Source organism: Leuciscus leuciscus (assembly GCF_965113295.1).
Source record: "Leuciscus leuciscus genome assembly, chromosome: 15".
In the NCBI taxonomy this organism is placed as follows: domain Eukaryota; kingdom Metazoa; phylum Chordata; class Actinopteri; order Cypriniformes; family Leuciscidae; genus Leuciscus; species Leuciscus leuciscus.
The window spans coordinates 120,507-142,414 of record NC_138739.1 but is presented as its reverse complement, the minus strand read 5'-3'; the positions used below and the strand labels follow the sequence as shown (position 1 = coordinate 142,414).

Genomic DNA, 21,908 nt, shown 5'->3' with positions numbered 1-21,908 from the left:
GTACGAATAACAGTACGTTGCAGCACGCTAAAATACAGTTTGTCTGTTTTTAGACATATTAGGAATACATTGACTCATGATGCTGTAAAAATTTACTTGGAGGCAATGATAATTCCTCATATAAATTACTGTATTTCTTGTTGGTCACAGACGAGTGAAACAGCAATAAATCCTTTAAAATCTTTATATAATCAAGCTGTTAAAGTGTTAGACAAAAAGCCACTGAGATATCATCACTGTTTGATTCTTGGAAAATACAGCATGTTAAACTTTGATAATATAATTGTGTATGCCAATGTGCGATTAGTTTTTAACATTTTTAATAATATTGCGCCTCCACCCCTGATAACATTTGTCCAGCTCTGTTCTGAACAGATGACTAGGAGCTCCAGGTCCACGAGTCGCAATGACTGCAGACTGCCTACACGTGGCTCGGCCTTTGCACAGACAGCCTTCTCATTTAAAGGCATCAAAGAATGCAGAGATAAACAAGGAGAAATGTTTGGAGAAGACAATGTTCTGTGCTCTTTCTTTGTGATCTTCTGTCCAGGGTGCGTTTTATTGCTTTATTGCAGGGTGATTTTTATCTCTGCTTTTGTCTTAGCAGGAAAATCAGTTCTTACAAAGTCATTGTTTGATCAAAATTAAACGATTTCCCAGAAGGACATTTCAAAACCTGTCCCTTATCTAGACCTTGCCTTTCATCTGTATTTATAATTAACTTTTGTCACGTCCATAGTTATGTCCATAATCATGTTTCAGAGTTAATGCAATTTGAAAAATAAATAAATAAATAAACAGTTTTAGGACAAAAGGCAAGTTCATAAATGCCAGAGGAGAACTGGCCCCCGACTGAGCCTGGGTTCTCCCAAGGTTTTTTTTCCTCCATTAGGTCACCTGATGGAGTTTTAGGACACCATTAGGTCACTTGATGGAGTTTTCGGTTCCTTGCCACTGTTGCCTTTGGCTTGCTCAGTTGGGGATATTTTGGGGATATTTAATTTAATTTAATCAATCAATAAATTACACTAGAAACAAACCTTGTTGTGTTATTTTGGTTTAATGCTGTGAAGCTGCTTTGATGCAATCTGTATTGTGAAAAGCGCTATATAAATATAGTTGACTTGACTTGACTTACTGTACATAACATGAATCATATAATAATAATAATAGTTTTATGAAACCAAATTAATATGAAACCTGACAGGCAGCAAATAAGAAAAATGGGCTGATATAATTGTAGGCTATGTCTTAGTTTTAGTAAGCACTCTGTCTGCTGCATTTTGAACTAGCTTGAGTTTATTTATTGAGCCTGTATCAGGACAATACAGTTGTCAAATCTTGAGGACTAGTCTGGAAAAAGGCTGTTCTGCAAACACTGGAAATATATGTGTCAAAGGGATCAGACCCAACACATCGCTTTACTTTATTTGCACTTGTATTTACTAGTTTTTCTAGCAATGATGCAATAAAGGCTTTTTAGATTTTTTTTATTTATTTATTTTTATTTAATCTTAAATGCCTTGATTATAAATCATGAATCATGGAATCAGTTAATCCTTATCAAAAATGGGCTCTGTATGGGATAGTCCACGGGTTCTAGCTAAGCTAAGGGGAAGTAACATGAAAAGGGTACTAGCATCAGTTAAATTAACTGTTGTACTTGTCAATCATTGGCCAATTTTTATGTTTACTCCTCCTTTAACTAGCTAAATAAATATTGGGCAGACTCAGTCTCATATAAACCTTTTCAACAAGACAAGACTCTACATGAGTATCCAGGTAAGGCAGAATATTTCACCTGCTTTTTTATTTTACACTGTAAAAAATGATGTTCTTCCTCAATGTTTTTGTCTTGTTTTCCAGTACAATACAAATAAAATCAAATGTATCTGCCGACACGGCACGTGAAACATGATGGATGATGATGCTGAAATCGCTGTTGTTGGTATTGGATGCCACTTTCCTGGAGGTAACTGATAACTATTTACCATTTATTATTTCTTCATGTCATGTTTTTGGCTTAAACTATATTTGGAATGTATGTTCTCATCTATTTTAGGAGAGGGACTTGAAAACTTCTGGCGAGTCCTTCTTCATGGAGAGAACTGTGCAGTTCAGATACCAAATGACAGGTTTAATCTCTCTCAATGGTACGATCCAGATGAGAGTAAGGCAGGAAAGACATACACAACAAAGGCAGCACTTATTAATGGGTAAACCTTCAATTAATTTGCCCTCATAAAAGAAATAAAAGGGGTCATGCATTCTGTTTTTAATCATTATTCTCCTTAATGTTCACTTATGTTTTTCAAGTTAAAAAATTGTGCAAACTTAAAAATACATTAAAGGCCAGTGGCTAGAATACTCCATTTTGGGATGACACACTGAGCCCCATCTGTTTGGCCTCTCTTGGCATCAATTCACTCAATAACCCAATTATTTACCTTTTATTATGTGCAGTTTGAATGATTTCGACAACAAGTTTTTCAGCATCACTGATTCTGAATCGATCAGTATGGACCCCCAGCACAAACTTTTGCTGCAGTGCACCTACAGGGCCCTAGAAGATGCTGGGATACCAATGGAAAAGGCCAGTGGAACGAAAACAGGAGTATTTTTGGGTAACATATGCTAAAGAATTAATATATTCTTACTGTTAATGTCTAGGAGTAAATGTATGTGTGTGTTCAGTTATTAATCTCAGTGGATTTATATGTGCATGCATTTATAATTGCATGGTAAATGCCATAGGAGCAATCTGTGGTTAATGATTTGCTTGTGATTGCTTGATTTTCAGGCCTAATGAATAGGGACTTTGAGCTGGCCTCTGTGAGGATTAATCCAAAACACATCAACCACACATCTGGCACTGGTGCCGCTATGAGCATAGCAGCCAACCGCATCTCATACATATTCAACCTCACTGGCCCCTCAGTGTCTATTGACTGTGCCTGTTCCTCATCCCTCGTCGCTCTTCACTTCGCTTGTCAAGCCATAAAACAAGGTAGTCTTCACAAACATGTACTGTGTGTAAAACTTGGGAATATATTTTCGTTCTTTCTACTCTTAAGGAGATTGTTTACGTGTAATTTGTATGTACAGTACGTGCACACACTTTAAATCCTCTCTGGACAAAATAAGCATCTTTTCGATTTGCAGATGCATTTATCCAAAGCAACAAATAAACCCGGAATATTACAATACTATCTGCACTACTAAAAAGGCTGTTTTTGTAACATACAAAATATGATTTTCAAAAGACAGGTTACCATCGAGTATAACACCCAGGTCTTTTACTGTAGAGGATAAAGTAACAGGACATCCTACGATGTCAAAGTTGTATTGTGAGAGGTTCTATGGGCGGTTTTTTGAACCGATAAGTATTACCTCTGTCTTGTCTGGATTTAATAAAAGAAAATTACGCGTCATCCAATCTTTTATATCTTTAACACACTCTTTCAATTTGGATAATTTAGCGTTTTCATCCGGCCGTGATGAAATATAGATTTGAGTGTCATCAGCATAACAATGGAAACTAATTCCATGTTTCCTTATAATATTTCCAAGTGGCATCATATATATTGAGAATAATAGAGGGCCTAACACAGATCCCTGCGGCACTCCATAGTTTACTGGAGTTATGATCGATTTTTCTCCATTTAAATAGACAAAATGGTGGCGGTCAGATAAGTATGATCTAAACCAGCTTAATGCTTGTCCTTGAACATCAGTATACTTTTGTAGTCGATCTAAGAGTATTGTGTGATCTATAGTATCGAACGCAGCACTTAGATCAAGTAAAACTAGTATTGAGATACAGCCTTGGTCAGAAGCTAAAAGTAAATCATTTGTGATTTTAACGAGCGCAGTTTCAGTGCTATGATGCGGCATAGATATAATTTTCTTGCAAGAAAGAGCCCAGTTGAGTGGACACAACTTTTTCTAGTATTTTAGACATAAATGGAAGATTTGAAATGGGTCTATAATTTGCTAGATTATTATGATCTAATTGTGGTTTCTTAATGAGAGGTTTTATAACTGCCAGTTTAAATGTTCTTGGAACATGACCTAAAGATAAAGATGAGTTAATAATATTGAGGAGAGGCTCTTCCACTACAGGTAACACTTCTTTCAGTAGTTTAGTTGGTATAGGATCTAATAAACATGTTGTTGTTTTAGATGAAGTGATAAGTTTATTTAACTCTTTTTGTTCTATAGTTGTAAAGCACTGTAATTGTTCTTGCGGGGTGATAATTGAGGCTGAATTATAAGGCGCGATTGAGGATTGAACGTTTACAATTGTGGTTCTGATGTTTTCTATTTTCTCAGTGTTAATCCCTAACCAAGTTAATGAAATCATTACTACTAAACTGTAACGGGATATTTTGTTCGGGTGACGTCTGTTTATTTGTTAGTCTAGCCACGGTGTTAAATAAAAACCTAGGATTGTTTTGGTTATTTTCTATTAGTTTGCGGAGGTGCTCAGCCCTGGCCGCTTTTAGGGCCTTTTTATAACGTGACATACTGTCTTTCCACGCGATCCTAAAGACCTCTAAATTAGTTTGTTTCCATTTACGCTCTAAATTACGGGTTTCTCTCTTTAGAACATGCGTAGTATTATTGTACCATGGTGCTTTAATTTTCTCTCTGACCTTTTTTAATTTAATGGGTGCAACAACATCCAATGTTCTAAAAAGAACAATTGCTCATAGTGCTAGTTAGTTCTTCTAGTTCATCTGTTTCTTTGGGTTCAGGCAGCAGCTGAGACAGATTAGATAAGCAATTTGAGAAATTATCTATGGTGGATGGAAGGATTGTTCTGCCTGGTCGATAACGCGGTGCATCATGACATATTACAGCAGTACGTAATATGCAAGTTACCAAGTAATGGTCAGTGACATCATCACTTTGTGGAATGATATCTATATCGGTTGGATCGGTTCCATATGATATAATTAAATCGAGTGTGTGATTAAGACGATGAGTTGGTCCGGTGACGTTTTGCTTGACCCCAAAGGAATTTAATAAATCTATAAACGCAGCCCCTAACGCATCATTTAAATTATCTACGTGTATGTTAAAATCTCCAACAATTAATGCTTTATCTACATTGACCAATAGATCTGAGAGAAAATCTGCAAACTCTTTTAGGAAATTAGCGTAAGGCCCAGGCGGTCTATATACGGTAGCCAAGGCTAGAGATAATATGGATTTTTTTTCTAACATCTAAGAGCGTAACATTTAGTACAAGTACTTCAAACGAAATAAACGTATAACCCGTTTTCTGAGTAACATTGAGAATATCTCTATAGATTGTTGCAACACCGCCGCCACGACCAATCAGACGGGGTTCATGTTTATAGGAGTATCCAGATGGAGTAGACTCATTTAGACCGAAATAATCATTTGGTTTAAGCCAGGTTTCAGTAAGGCAAAGTACATCAAAGCTATTATCTGTGACTATTTCAATTACAATAACTGCCTTAGGTGTGAGTGATCTAATGTTTAGAAGACCTAGCTTTAAAAATTGTTTTTGTTTACTAATAGCAACATTTTCTGTTTTAATAACAATTCGATTTTTCCAAGATCCTGCAGTAGAATTATTATTTGATCTCACTAAACGAGGAATAGACACAGTTTCTATGCAATGTTCTACACTAGTATTTATATCATTTAAATTGGTGCAGGAGAGACTATGATTTGGACTATTGGTTACTAGTCATTTAACCAATAGTCCAAATCATAGTCTCTCCTGCACCAATCCTGCACTCTCTGTTTTGCAGGGGAAAACAAATGTATTCCCCTGCAAAACAGAGAGCAGCCAAAAATGTGAAATAACAGCAAAATAAATGTATGTTTGTATTTAAAGCCTGTGAGCTTAATGAAAGTTTTCCCTCAATGTCTGTGAGTTAACAGTGAGGAACAGTTCTCGACTCACCCACAACGGCCCATGCTCAGTCTATTCAGTGGCTTGCCGCATCGTTCAAAGAGGGCGACTTCGTACCCCTCTGAACGTTTCAGAGGATCCTGGGGCTCATGGCCTACTGCAAATGCGTCCTCTTCAGCTATGGCTAGCACCTCAAGTTCCGTCCCATGCATGGCGCTCGGGCCTTTTGACTATCAGGGTAGATCAGCGCTGTACCAAAGCTCTGAAACCCTGGAAAGACACCAGCTGGTACCAGCAGGGTGTAAGCATGGGTGTGATCTCAGAGAAGAGGGTTATCTCAACAGATGCTTCCAACTCAGGTTGGGGACCCCTGTACGAGGGCAGGCCTGCATCCGGCCTCTGGTCAAGCTCGGAGCAACGCCTTCACATCAACTGCCTCGAGATGAGAGCGGCTTTTCTAGCCCTAAAAACCTTCCTTCCATACCTGGCGGGACACCACGTCCTGGTCCGCACAGACAACATGTCAGTGGTGTCTTACATAAATCGCCAGGGCGGCCTCAGGTCCCCAAACCTGCTAGCCATAGCCTCACAGCTACTGCTATGGGCTCAGACCAACCTGCGCTCACTCAGCAACGTTTCCCCGGAGGAGTGGTCTCTACATCCCCAGACGGTTCTCTTGTTATGGGAGATCTGCGGCAGGGCAGAGGTAGACCTCTTTGCCTCAGAAGAGAACTGTCACTGCCCAATCTTTTTCTCAAAGAGCAGGGATGTGCTGGCCCACATCTGGCCCAGCCTCCCCCTCCAGTCTCGATGCTCCCCCAAGTCATCAAACGGATCAGGAACACGAGTTGCTCAGTCCTCCTTGTAGCCCCCCTCTGGCGAACTCAGTCTTGGTTCCCAGAGCTAATGCAGTTGTCAGAGATAGGTCCATGGCCGATCCCGCTCAGGACCGACCTCCTGGCGCCCCCGTCCCGACTTGTGGGCCCTCGATGAGTGGCCACTCAATGGGTACCCCAGGACCTCCCGGAAGGTGTCCTGAATACTATTACGGAGGCTAGGGCCCCTTCCACAAGGAGCCTCTACCAATTCAAATGGTCAACGTTCTCGAGCTGGTGTTTAGCTCCCCCTCCACGCTCAAAGTATATGTGGCAGCTATCGCGGCCTTTCATGTTCAGGTGGAGATTCCCCATCCCAGGCATTTCACAGTGGGTACTGAGAACAGCAGAACAAGGCTATTCGCTTCAGTTTGCTCGCAGACTGCCACGCTTTCGAGGCAAGTGTAAGAGAAGGCGTGGCCCACATTCTGGATCTCAGAAAACTGAATGAGTCACTCATGAGATGGCCATTCAGAATGCTGACGACCAAGCAGATTCTCGCACAAATTCGCCCGAGACAAAGATGCTTATTTTCACATCCAGATATCGCCCCGTCACAGGCCATTCCTGAGATTTGCCTTCGAGGGGCAGGCTTACCAGTACACAGTACTTCAGTTCGGCCTGTCTCTGGCTCCTCGTACATTTACGAAGTGCATGGACGCGGCGCTTACCCCTTTGAGACAACGGGGCGTGCTAAATTATCTAGACGATTGGCTAATCATAGCACAATCGGAGGAGTTATTATTAACTCACAGATCCTGGCTTCTCAGTCACCTGGACTCTTTGGGCCTCAGGATCAACACTGCCAAGAGCCAACTATCGGCCAGACAGAGAATTTAATTACAGCATAACATTGGACTCTTTGGAGATGAAAGCGTGCTTGATGTCAGCTCTCTCTATACAACGCCTGGCCACCTCTTTCAGCATGGGCACGTTGACACCTTTCAAGAGGTTCCAGAAGATGCTGGGCATGATGGCCTCTGCATCCCCGGTCCTGCAGCTGGGTTTGCTATGCATGCGCCCACTGCAACACTGGCTAAAGAACCATGTTCCAGCTCATGCATGGCGATCTGGCTATTTACTAATCAGAGCGAGTCTCAGCTGTGTCAGAGCTCTGGCTCCCTGGAAAAGGGCTGAATGGTTTCGGTCAGGCGTGAGTCTGGGTGTCGTGTCAGTCAGACAGACCATCTCGACAGATCCTTCCAACCTAGATTGGGGGGGCTCTTTTTGAGGGCAGACCAGCATCCGGTCTTTGTTCAGACTCGGAAAAGAGCCTTCACGTAAATTGTTTGGAGATGAAGGCAGTCACTCTAGCGCTGGAAGCCTTCACCCACGTATGGCCGGAACGCCCGCTCTATGCTTTTCCGCCGGTGTCGATGATACCACAGGCCATCGAGCGAATCAGGGAACACCAGAGTGTGGTGTTGTTCATAGCTCCGCTCTGGAAAAACCAGTCGTGGTTTCCCGAGCTGATTCAGATGGCGGCCTCAGCCCCCCGGCCGATCCCGCTGAGGAGGGATCTCCTCTCTCAGGCGAACGGCACGATCTGGGACCCTCATCCCAATTTGTGGGCCCTGCACGCTTGGCCGCTGAACAGATATCAGGGGATCTTTCCAACAGGGTGTTGAGGACCTAAACTGAGGCCAGAACGCCGTCAACCAAGCGCCTATATGCCCAGAAACGGGCTACGTTTTCTAGCTGGTGCACAGCACGGGAGCTAGACCTGCAGTCATGCGAGGTGCCTTCGGTATTCACCTTCCTACAAGAGCTGCTGGACGCGGGACCAGGGGTGTAATTTGTGGGGGGGTTGGGGGGGAGATTACCCCCCCCAATATTTAAATCTATGCATTACAACCCCCCCAATATTTATACCATGATCACATGAAAAGGAGGCATGTTTCAATGTTCAAACCAAATCTACGCCCTTGCACGGGACGCACCCCGTCTATGCTCAGTGTATACGGCAGCCATAGCGGCTTTTCATGCTGCGGTAGCTGGTAAATCACTGGGAAGAAACGACATGTTTGTTCGATTTCTAAAGGGCGCTAGGAGATTGAACCCTCCACAGACCTCCTCTGTCCCCAGCTGGGACCTGTCACTGGTGCTAGAGGCCCTGAAAGTGCCCTTTGGGGGTTAGAGCTCACTCCACGAGAGGCATGGCCTCTTCCTGGACATGGTCTAGTGGAGTCCCCCTTGAAGATATTTGTGCGGCTTGAGTGAGTAACCGAGTAGATATCATTACTGCATACCAGAGAGCAAAAATTATTTCTATTATTGTAGCAGTATTATAGTAGTCTGCAACAAAGTGTGATTAGTCTATTATAGCACATATCTGATTTGTGTCTGCCCCACAAAGAAAAAGGCATTTGAAAAAAAATTTGTTTGCATTTCTTATCTACTTAGTAACCACAATCAATGTCTTTTTTTTCCCCCAACACATCCCATAATTTAAAAAATATTGGCCTCTACCAAATTGGTGAGATGGCACTTAAAGGTAAAAGAAATTGTATACACATTTTCATATGAACTCTGAAAATATGAACTATAATACTAATTTATTTAAAAACATAATCAAAATAAAATATTTTTGTTTATTGAATCTTCTTTATTTATTTGTTTATTTATTTTTTTAAACCTTTATTTTTACAGGCAAGTCATTAAGAACAAGTTCTTATTTACAATGGCGGCCTGACAAGTGGAATAACCACTTAGGGAAAGGGAAAGAGGGCTAAAATAAATACATTAAATACAAGATACAGTTTAAAACACAGTAGACAACAGACACTTATAACCAGCTAAGTGTACAGGTACATAGAAGTGATAATGGATGATACATTTTTTTTATTGAAGTATGCCATTAAATATTTCAGGTTTTCATTTTAACACAGGAAATTTATGTTTTCTTGTTTTTTAACAATAAACAAAAATAAATAACACAAATAACTAAAAGTAACAAAACCAAAGACATTACATTCTTTGTGCATTCAAAAAAAAATAAAAAAAAATAGTAAAAGATAGTAATATAATGGCATTTTAGGCTTTTATGTTTCAATAAACACACTGTCAAGTGTGTTAGAGCAACAAGATTTTTTTTTTCTTTGCCCATCATAATTTATGATCAAAAACTTTTCTAATCTTGACAAAACACATATTGTCTGAATGGTCTGAGTCTCAAGGTTCCATATTTTGTGACAGAAGTGATATTTGGACAGAAATGTATTAATTTGTTACGGCAGAATGCATACAATTAAATTCAATGGAATGTATGTCACCCGGTGGCTATTTTTGGTAATACACCTAAACAAAATATCATGGGATCCTAATTTTTTGTGATATCAACTTCAAATTTGGAACACAACTTGGCTAGATATATGGCTTTGATTTTATAGTAATTTTATAGTAAAAAATATTAAGTACAGTATATTTGATTTACTGTAAATTTAAACTTCCATTACGTTTACATACTTTCATTTTTTGAAGGGCTTTCACTTCAGCAATAATCTGCTGAGTGTTTTCTTTAAAACAAGACCAAACATAAGTCTATATTCCAAAGAATTCTTGAATTAGAACCAAGTTTTAATAGTACATTTTAATGTCCATTCTCAAAAAGGGCAGTTAACCATTATGTGACAAATCAACCGTTTGGTTGAGCATGTTTTTGAAAATGTATTAAAAACATGGCAGGAGTGATTTTTTTGTTTCTGAAATCCATGTTTGAGGAAGTGTTGTGACAAGTACTGTTGATTGACTGTGAAACCTAGTGGATTTTTTTGGCACAACATACCTCAACCAGATGGTAGAGATGGCTCAATCAGCTTGAGTTAAGTTAGGTACTCCTCTCAATACAATATAGTGACTCAAAACCATTTGGTCGAGCAGCACCTTTGATTAAATTAATATATAGCTTTTGTAATGTCTGGCTGTCTGTGTTCCACTCAACAGGAGACTGTGAAATGGCCTTCTTTGGGGGTGTGAGCTGTATTTTGGAGCCACTTGTTTTTGTTGCTCTCTCCAAGGCAAAAATGATCTCCTCTGATGGCACCAGTAAACCCTTCAGCAGCCAAGCAGACGGATATGGGAGAGGTGAAGGCTGTGGGATTGTTCTCCTAAAGCCTCTGAAAAAAGTAAACAATAAGATTGTCTCACATAAACACATCACTATAACAACAATGCACCATATGATAAAGTACTATAACCAAGTAACAGAAGTAGTCTATGTTTTGACAGGCTCTCGAGGACCATGATCATATTTGGGGCACAATCAGCAAAACTGCAGTAAATCAGGATGGCCACAGCGTTAGCCCAATCACCAAACCATCCATGGTACAGCAGGAGGAGCTGCTTAGACAAATCTACTCAACAGAGACTGACCTGACTAGTGTCCAGTACATTGAGGCTCATGGGACTGGGACTCCAGTTGGAGATCCAATAGAGGCAGGTAGCATCTCAAAAGTCATTGCCAAAGCAAGACCTCAAAAGTCAGGGCCACTCATCATTGGTTCTGTTAAAGGCAATATTGGACACACAGAATCTGCCGCAGGTGTTGCAGGGCTCATAAAGGTTGTTTTGATGATGCAGCACGAAACCATAGTGCCATCATTGTTCTACTCCGTGGAAAACTCCAGCATAGACACTGAATCTCTCAATATCAAAATCCCCACCACAGCAGAAAAATGGACCAGTGACCGCAGAGCAGGGAGGTGTGCAGGAATCAATAACTTTGGGTTTGGTGGAACAAATGCACATGCAATTGTCAGACAATATGTTCAGTCAAAAAAGCCAAGAGCTCAGCAGATCAGCAAATCCCATCAGTATTTTGTAGTCTCTGCAGCCTCTGAAAAATCCATGAAAAATATTATTGAAAAAATGGCAGAACAGATCAGTGCAGGGAATATATCAGATCTACAGTCTTTACTGTACACATCTGCATGCAGAAGAAGCCATGTCAAACACAAATACAGGCAAGTATTTCAAACATCATCATTGGCAGATCTGCAAGTGAAACTTACTGCTGCTGTGGAGAAAAAGCTTGCACCGTCAAAGACAGACTCCAAGCTAGTTTTTGTGTTTTGTGGCAATGGTGTTACCTATCAGGGTATGTGCAAGCAGCTCCTAAAACAAGAGCCAGTTTTCAGAGAGGAAATTGTGAAGATTGAAACTCTGTTGCAAAGCCATAGAAGTTTGAATCTGATGGAGATGCTGGAAAGTGAATCTGAAAAAAGTACAGAGCCGTCTGATCCAAAGATTGTCCAGCCTCTTCTGTTTGCTATTCAGGTTGCTGTTGTCAAACTTCTGAAACACTGGGGCATCAGTCCTGATGCTGTTTTGGGGCACTCTATTGGAGAAGTCGCTGCAGCTCACTGTTCTGGTTTGCTGTCACTTGAAGATGCAGTGAAAGTCATCCACTACCGCAGTTCTCTGCAAAGCACTGTGACAGGAGGGAAGATGCTGGTAGTCAGTAATATGGCTGTTTCTGAAGTCTTGAAAATTCTTCCATCTTATTCAGGAAAGGTTTGTCTGGCTGCTTATAACAGCCCTCAGTCTTGCACCCTCTCAGGAGATGCAGATGACATTGACAGGCTGCAACAGAATTTGAGCAACTCAGCCAGAGGAAAAGATTTGTTCCTTCGCATTTTAGATGTACCTGCAGCATACCACAGTCATAAGATGGATCCTATTTTATCCAAAGTGGAACAAAGTATAGGCTCATTGCAGGCACATCATTTGGAGGCTGAATTGTTCTCAACAGTGACAGGTGTTAGTTTGTGTTCCTCAGATTTTATTACTGGTGAATATTGGGCAAAGAATATCAGAGAGCCAGTTAAATTTGAACAAGCTGTAAAGTCTGCAGCTAAAAACAAAAGGAGTGTGATATTTGTTGAAATTGGTCCAAGAAGATCTTTGCAGAGGTACATCACTGAGACTCTGGGAAATGACTTCACTGTGATTCCCTCAGTGCAGCCTGAAAAAGATCACGAGACCATGCTTACTGTTGTTTCCAAACTGTTTGAGCTTGGGGTAAAAGTGGACTGGGAAATGTTCTACAAAGGTTTTGAGGCTGAACCAGTTCCCTTTCCACGATACCAGTTTGATGATGTGAAGAGAGATGTCTTTGCTTCACATTTGCAGTTGATCAGTCCCACTGGCAACCATCCAGTAGTTACACAAATGGGTACAGACAGTTCAGTGTTCAGCTGTGATTTATCCTCTGAATCAGTGGCCTTCCTGCAGCACCACAAGCACAGTGGGGTTGCCATCATTCCTGGGGCATTTTATGCAGAGTTGGGTTTAGCAACTTGCATGGCATACATGAAACCTAAGATTCCACTAAGTTCTCTGCAGCTCAGCATAACATTCCAGAATCCATTTCTTTTCACCCAGAATGCCCCAGATATAAAAGTACAGCTGGATCCATCTGACCAGGCTGATAACACATGTAACTTCAAAATACACTCTACTTCTGCAGTCTATGCGTTTGGCACAGTAGAAGCAAAACCAGGTAGAAGTCCTGAAGAACAGTTCATTTCATTAGACGGTATTTCCAAAAGATGCACATCCCACATGACGACTGAAGAACTCTACAATCATCTAAGTCAAACAGGATTTGATTATGGGTCTGTCTTCAGAAATAATGCAGATATTTATTGTGGGGAAGAATACAGAGAGGCTATATCTATTGTGAAGATCTCAAATGAATTACTGCCTCAATTGCATGACTATCACCTTCACCCTGTGGTCTTGGATTATTTCATGCAGATTATTCCTGTAACTATAGGGGTCATATCAACAAGACCTCAATTTCCTGCACAAATAGAAAGCCTGACTGTTTTTGAACCATTGCAAGAGGAGATGGTTGTTTATCTGAGAGCAGTACATGTGGGAGAAGATGAGTTTGACATTTGTGGCTGCTTAGCCAACATACACGGTAGGGTGTTAGTTGAACTCAGGCATGTGAAGATCAGAATGCTAGGAAGTCGTTCTCAAGTAGTCGAGGAGTACTTCTACCATAACAATTTCAGTATCATCTCTGAAGTTGACAGATTCGATACACCAATTAAGGCACTGGTCTTTTCTGACCAGGTAGGAATTTCTGAAGCTTTGCAACAGTACTTGGACCCAACATCTAGATATGTGTCGTCTTCAAACAGTAACACACTGTTAGAATGCAGAGTGGAACTTTTTTTGTCAAAACTGAAAATTTCAAGTGTAAAGAAAAACTTCCAGGAAATTTTGTTCATGTGGGGTGATGCAGACCTATCCTCTCTCAAATCAGAGAAGGTCTTGGACAGTATGGCAGGGTGTTGTGAGATTTTCAGAAAGATTGTCGGATATCTCAAGGCACTTAATTTCCCAGGCAATATCCGAGTAATAACCTATAAGTCTTCTGAGAGCTTAGTGGAGCACATAAACCCTGGGTTCGTTCTGTCAGGCATGATAAGAGCATGTGCAGCTGAGTTGCCAGAACTTTCCTTCCAGCTGATTGACATGAGTTCTGTCACTTTTGAAGACATCGAAGCTTTGGTTCAGGTCCTCAGGTCTTACCCCTGTCACAAATATCCAGAGCTAGTAGTGAAGGAGGGCAAAATTCTCAAACCTGAAATCACCCACACACCTCTGCCAACCATGGCAGTCTCTTCAAGAAGCGTCCACATGTTGCAAAATGAAGACTTCATTTTGCAAACATCTGACCCATATATAATGACAAATCTCTCAGCAACAAATATGGACAATCATACTGAACTGAATCAAGGAAAACACATTGAGCTTCATCTCAGTAAAATCTGTGTTCATTCATCAGATTACTTTCCAGTCAGCATTTCTGACCTGAAGTATGGCCAGACATTGTATTGGAACAAGCACACAACTGAAAACCATAAGCTCTTAGCCCTTGACTTCAGTGGTACTGTCACAGCTGTGGGTAAAGATGTCAGCAAATTTAAAGTTGGTGATCACGTTGTGTCTTGTTACCCTGTGGCTGCCACATCTAAAGTAGCTCTCCCAGCAGCTGTTTGCTGCAAAGCAAAAAGGATTTCATTCCTGAAAGACGTGCCTTGTGTCTCTTTTATGGTACTGGCTTGGGAGATCTTACATGAGGCTTTACCCAAGGCTAAACAGCAAAGGAAACTGGGTATTTTCTCCACTGTTCCTGACTCAGCTCTGATGATTGTCTTAATTGCAATTGCAAACAGATCCGGTTGGAATGTCAGAGTGAGCACACAGGCTGATCAGCTGTCTTGTGATTTTAGTGAGGTTGTGGCAGCTGTTCTTCTACCTCCTTATAATGTAAAAAACGTTGAAATAGCTAGCAGTGTTAGAGGCATCAAAGACATTGTGTTTGTCTGTGACAACCAGGCAGATTTCCCATTGAATTTAAAGACAATCAGTACAAATGAGGAGGTCTACTGCCATGTCGTTTTCATATCCCAAATAATGCAGAAAGGGTCTCTGCAAACACAAATGCCACAAATCTACCGTTGGCTGAAATCCTTGGATTTGGACAGAAAGTTATTGTATTTAGATGCAACAGCTGTTCAAAGAGTGAAATCTCAAGACAACATTGATCTTATGTCTGTAAAAGAATCTGAATCATACTTCAGATGCCAGATCCTACCCATTATAGTCCTGAATAGTGAAGCCAAAGACCAGCTGTCTGACATTCCAGTGATGCTCAAACACAGTCTTTTCCAGAAAAATGCAGTCTATATTGTCACAGGTGGTTTAACTGGGTTGGGCTTTGAGACAGTAAAGTTCATTGCTCAGAAAGGAGGAGGGAACATTGTCCTGCTGTCTAGGAGTAATCCAAACCCTCAGATGCAACAAGAGATAAGTCAGGTCAGTCGCCATTGGGGTTCTGTCATTAAATCTTTGCCCTGTGATGTTTCAGTTTCTGAGCAAGTGGACCAGACAATTGTTAACATTGGAAAACTATTTCCATCTAGTCCCATCAAAGGGGTGTTTCACAGTGCAGTTGTCCTGCATGATGGGCTGATTGAACGTCTTGACAAATCTCTTTATGAGAAAGTCATGAGGCCAAAAGTAAACGGAGTGATTAACCTTCACCGTGCTACCATACAGTGCAATCTGGATTACTTTGTGTGTTATTCCTCCATCTCTGCCTTCATTGGCAATGCCTCACAATCTAATTATGCAGCGGCTAATACATTCATGGACACTTTCTGTCAGTATCGCAGAAACATTGGGCTTTCTGGACAGTCCATTAATTGGGGGGCTTTGAATCTTGGTCTTTTGTTGAACAAAGTCCATGTCCAAAGATTTCTGGAGGCAAAGGGAATCATGCTTTTGGAGATTCCAGAAATCCATGAAAGTCTTGAGCAGTGCCTCTTGATCAACAAACCTCAACAGGTTGTATGCAGATTCAATTTAAAAAACAGCTTTAATAACATCCTCAGTCAGAACAAATCACTGAATGTACGCTTGTTCAAAATAGCACAGGAAGCCATCATTAAAGCTGAAGTGTTCATATCTAGAACTGAACAACCCATGATGTCATCCCCACCACGTGATTATCTGAGGTTCATGATTAGTGAAACGACTGGTGTTGAGATGGACGAGCTGAATGATGATGTTCATCTTTTCGATTTAGGTATTGATTCAATGTTAGCCATGACTCTGCAGAATGTTCTCTTCAAAGATAGAGGTGTGAATGTCCCTTTAGTGACTCTTCTGGATCCAAATAGCACACTGGCAACTGTTATCAAAGTCCTGGAGGAGAATTGTGTTGACGAATATCAGAGTGAAGATGAGAGCAATTCCACATACTTATAATGGTGATTTGTATTTCTCCACAGCAGTCTTTTTGAAGCCTCTAAACAAATAATATTGTTTTAGGAAATTCATGAACTTTTGAAGTGAAATGGGTTTATAGTGTGTTTTGTACTACAGTACTTGATTAAACAATCCACCTTTCTGAATAAGGTATTTAGCAGATTTTCCAATATTACAACTACATTTAATCTTTGTTTTACACTGTAAAAATTTATAACCTGAAATTGTTACCTTTAGGAGCTATTTTTATCTGTTTTATATCTGTTTCTGCTGTATATTCACTTTGAATGCGCAAATGGATTCAAAATGTTCAAGCGTCCAACTAGTTCCGATAGACGCAAATTTGACGCGCTATTCACGTTTGGTGTGAACGCAGCATTATTATGACACTGGACTGAGAACATACTATGCAAAGATACATTTTTCATACTAACATCATAACACATTATCTGTTTTACGCAAATTTTAACACCAGTTAACACAGATGTGTGTCACTGATTGTGTATTGTTTAGTGTTGTTCCTGTCCTCACCATGTCCTTTTTCTTTAGTCTAACATTTACGGAGTCATTATTTTCACTATGTTGATTCATGTATTGTGTTAAGAACTCAAACAAGACCGGTTACCGTGTTAAATGTTTATTGTTTTCCATTAACCACTTGCATAATATAAATTGTCATACATGCGTACTGGAACATTTTCCAATACCAAACCCGGTCACAGTAACTGCCACCATTTTTGAATATCTCTGTCCCGCCAAAAGAAGGCACAGGTAATTGTTCTCATATGTGAGGGGGAGATTGGTGTTCTGTTTGATTCTTCATTAAACATTGTTAAACATTAATAATTAATTGAGTTTGTTTTGTTTCCAATGTTTATATATTTTTGTATTATTCTAACAGTTTATCTCTTTTGTTACTGTTATTTTTATGTTTTTCTTAAATTTCTTTATTACCTTTAATTACTAAATGATTTAGTCCAAGTAGGAGGGGCTTAGCCTTTTTAAGAGGGCCTCTCAGTGTTGTTGTTGCTCTGTTTTGGGTCAATTTATTGGCATATCCAAAAGTTTGTTCAGGAGTTTGTTTTGTTCAAACTTTGAACAGTTTATTTTATTTTTGTTTGTTTTGTCTCTTTTGGATTTTCACTGTAAATACCATTTGCACTCTATTGGAAAACCTTTGTTTTTCACTTTTTGGAATAAACACTGAACTTTGGACTTCTTCATCATGTCACTTCATTTTTACGCCTCCATGTGTTGGTACACTCAGAGCAGTGGTGCTGCTACTGTTAGAAACATCTTTGGGGCCTCTTTGTGGCAGTTGGCACACCCCTGTCTCTGTTACACCACCCCGTAAAGCAGATTTATAACTCATTCTTTTGTGATATTAAGGAAGCGGTTATAACCTTCTGATTTCTATTTTCTTTTTGTATATAAATATTAAAGCTGCAGTCTGCAAGTCTGGCAGATTGAGGGGACTTAGCCAAAATGTTTAATGCTTACAACTCTCATGCCCCTCCCCCACTCCCACCGAGCACCCTCCCATAGAGTTAGTGCTCGTCAGTGCGTGTGCCCGTCTCATCAGCATCGATCAACACCATGGAGTACTCGGAGGTATGCTGCCCTGGCTAATCTACCCATAGATAGCAATTGCTAATGTCATTTATACTGTAAATGAGCTTATTTGATCTGTTAGAGCTTTGAAAGCGAGACACAATTCTCGGATGAAGACTATGTCCCCCTGGCCGTTTCTACACTCCAGCGGACGGATCAAGGTAATAGACAGAGCCGCGGAGGTGCTGCTGGAGGGAGCGGTGGACCAGGCAGACGGCGACGATTGCGCTATGCCCAAGCAAACCTGGGTAATGAGGACGTGACTCGGGTCAATCGTTTGCGCTAAATCATTTATGCTACTTTTATGGGATTCAGTTGAGTGGAGGGGGAAATCCATAGAAGTAATATTTATTTAGTAGGAAAGACTCTGACTATACTTACACATTCAAATTCAGTTATTTGAAAATTTGAATTATTCAAAACCCATAGAAGTAATAGGGCCCTATCTTGCATCCAGCACAATTGACTTTGTACACAACGCATGCATCATTCCTATTTTGCACCTGGCGCACAGCAGACTTTTCCCTCCACAGACGCACGCCGGTAAACTAGGGAATGAACTTGCGCTCCAGGGGGCGGATCAGCAAAAAGAGGAGGCGTGTTCCAGCACAAACGTTCCCTGGTGCTATTTTGCCGTTTCAGAAAACAATTTGCGCATTTTCAGCAGTGTTGGGCAGTAGCGTCGCTACAAGTGACGTTACTAGCTTAACTACATTTCTCAATAGCATGGTGGTAGCGTCGCTGTTTTCTGAATCAAATAGCTTTTCAGTTGCGAAGCTCTTTTGTTGATCAAGTAGTGCGGTAGCGTCCACACAAGCTGAAGCTACATTTTCTGAAGCACAAGCTCAAATCGGATGCTAATACAACTGCTAAGGATCACTGATCCTGGATCATTAAGTGACACCACCCACCGCCCTACACGGACCTGCCGGTGACGACGACTTCTTCGTGTTTTACGGCGGTTGGCAACCATCTTTTTGGTGCATTACCGCCACCTTCTGCTCCGGAAGGTGACATCACATCACATACTCTACTTGGGCTGAAACGCAAGAAATTTACTTGATGGAAAGATGGCAGAGGGTGAGGACAGAGAGGAATTGATCCCGAGGGGGGAGTCGCCGTGGCCGTACCTCGAGAAGTACATGATACTGATTGAGACAGCAGAGAAAAGGTATGTCTTTAGTTGCCTATTGTGCAATCCAAAAAAAGAAACTGCTCTCAACTTCGAAGACATCAAACACGAATTTGCGAACACACATTCAGGTGATTCCCGAATAAGATAGTTAACACAACCATCGCAATTCAGTAGTCTAGCAACTTGTCAACAGCTAACCACTAGCTAGATTCCTTGAATTGGTAACACTTTATAATGACGTAACGTTCAATTATAAGTTATTTATAAGTTATTAGTTAATGACGAACTAATCATTTACAAAACATCATGACTATATATTCATAAATGAATAAAAAGTGGTACGATAACATTTTATATAAATGTTTTGTTATTTCATTTCATTTCATTTCATTTATTTATTCTCTTTTCATGGTAATGCAACACGAAATGCCACAACAACAATCCACACAAACACAACAAAAATACATTCCATGACAAGAAGAACAGGAGTAGGATGAAGAAAAAAAAAAATCTTATAAACTCCTACCCCATTCTTATAATAAGAAAGTTACAAATTAGATGGCCTAACCGACATGAAAAAAAAAGAAAAAATAAATAACAACGACAAAAAAAAAAAAAGAAAAATAACGCAGACCAGATGTAATCTACTTTCATTTTTAACAATTTTCCTTAATTTTTTTTTGTTTGTTTTACTATTAATTCTGCTTACACAACACTAAACGAACAAAAACAACATTAATGCAATAATGACAACTCTGGCATCAAAGACAATGACGAGACCATGATCATTCATATTATAGTTTTAAGAATTTTCACCATCATCTTTATACAAATTAAGTATCTTCTCTTTATACTTATATTTAAATCGAACTATATTTGAACAACATTTTAAATCATTCTCTAGACAATTCCATCTTTTCACACCAGAAATTGAAACACACATTTGTTTGAGGGTATTTCCAGCAAAAGGTTGTTTAAAATCATTATTTCTTCTACTTGTCTCACTATTTATAGTAAAAAGGGTTTGCAGTCCATGTGGTAACAAGCAATGTTTTGCTTTATGAACAACTAATAAAGTTTGTAAAGAAACCAAGTCCTTCAATTTAAGTAGTCCTGACCTCAGAAACAGTCCTGTAGTATGTTCTCTTGGAGCAACTCCATTAATTATCCTTATTGCCCTTTTTTGCAAAATAAATAAGGGCATTAAATTAGTAAAATATGAATTACCCCATACCTCCAAACAATACATCAAATAGGGCAAAATAAAGGAACAATAAAGGATTCTCATTGCTTTATAATTTAACATAAACTTTACTTTACTCAAAACAGCAATATTTTTACACATTTTATTTCTTACGTAGGCTATATGTGATTTCCATTTAAATTTTTCATCAATGAGTACTCCTAAAAACCTAAATTCTGACACTCTCTCAATAGTTATTCCATTTAGATTCAAACAAACATTATCAGAACATTTTTGATTCGTAAACAACATAAATTTAGTTTTACTTAAATTTAACGACAGTTTATTTTTGTTAAACCATTTCTGAAGTAGGACCAATTCTTGTTCAATAGTTTTGATTAAGATTTTTAAGTTCTTCCCCGATACAAAAAAATTTGTATCGTCCGCAAAAAGAACAAAACATAAAATCTTTGATTCATCACAGAGATCATTAATGTATAAAATAAATAATTTAGGCCCCAACACAGAGCCTTGAGGGACTCCACACTGTATTGTTTCCAACTTAGATTCATGGCCTAAATACTCTACATATTGTTGTCTATTTTCTAAATAACTAATAATCCAATTTAATACTACACCTCTAATTCCATATGTCTGTAATTTAGATATCAATATTGCATGATCGAGAGTGTCAAAGGCCTTTTTAAGGTCAATAAAAACTCCAACTGTGTGATTTTTATTCTCCAATTCTGTAGTAATGTCCTCTGTGATTTTCATCAAAGCCATAGCTGTTGAGCGGGTGCTACGAAACCCAAACTGATTATCGTTTATCAAAGAATGTTTTTCAAGAAAATAATCCAATTTTTTAACAAAAAGCTTCTCCAGAATTTTTGAAAATTGGGAAAGCAAAGATATAGGCCTATAATTTGTAAGACTATGCCTATCACCAGTTTTAAAACAAGGAATAATTTTAGCCACCTTCATTTTATCTGGAAAAAAACCTGTATTAAAAGACAAATTAATTATATATTTTAATGGTCTAATAATGCAACGTAGAGTTTCTTTGACAATATACATATCATTTTGATATTCAGTTATGTCATTTATAAATTATTAGTTAATGAATTAATCATTTATAAAACATGACTACATTCATAAATTCAAGTACTTTATTGTCATTGTGTAGCACAATGAATTTACTCGTGTAAATTTCAGAGAAAATGTACATTTAAAATAAAACAACGCAAGTAGTTAACAATATACAATGATAGTCAATATTAAAAACATTACTAACATAAAACAGCACATATTGTAACGCGCTGCGTAAGGCGGATTCAAAAGGAGCTCACGAAGACAAAGATACAAATAAGTAGCGTTTAATTCCAGAGGAAGAGGGTACACACACCAGGTTACAACAGACAATACCGG

At 39.5% G+C, this 21,908-nt stretch overlaps 1 protein-coding gene across 1 annotated transcript; it reads left to right on the top strand.

Annotated features, from left to right (window-relative positions):
- The first annotated feature begins 1,883 nt into the window (after positions 1-1,883).
- LOC309475853 (phthioceranic/hydroxyphthioceranic acid synthase-like) lies at positions 1,884-16,731 on the top strand. Its single transcript, XM_082138798.1, has 6 exons — positions 1,884-1,972; positions 2,063-2,216; positions 2,464-2,624; positions 2,801-3,007; positions 10,708-10,889; positions 10,993-16,731. The coding sequence occupies exons 1-6, from the start codon at positions 1,915-1,917 to the stop codon at positions 16,549-16,551; spliced, it is 6,321 nt and encodes a 2,106-aa protein (XP_081994924.1). The 5' UTR covers positions 1,884-1,914; the 3' UTR covers positions 16,552-16,731.
- The last annotated feature ends 5,177 nt before the right edge of the window (positions 16,732-21,908 follow it).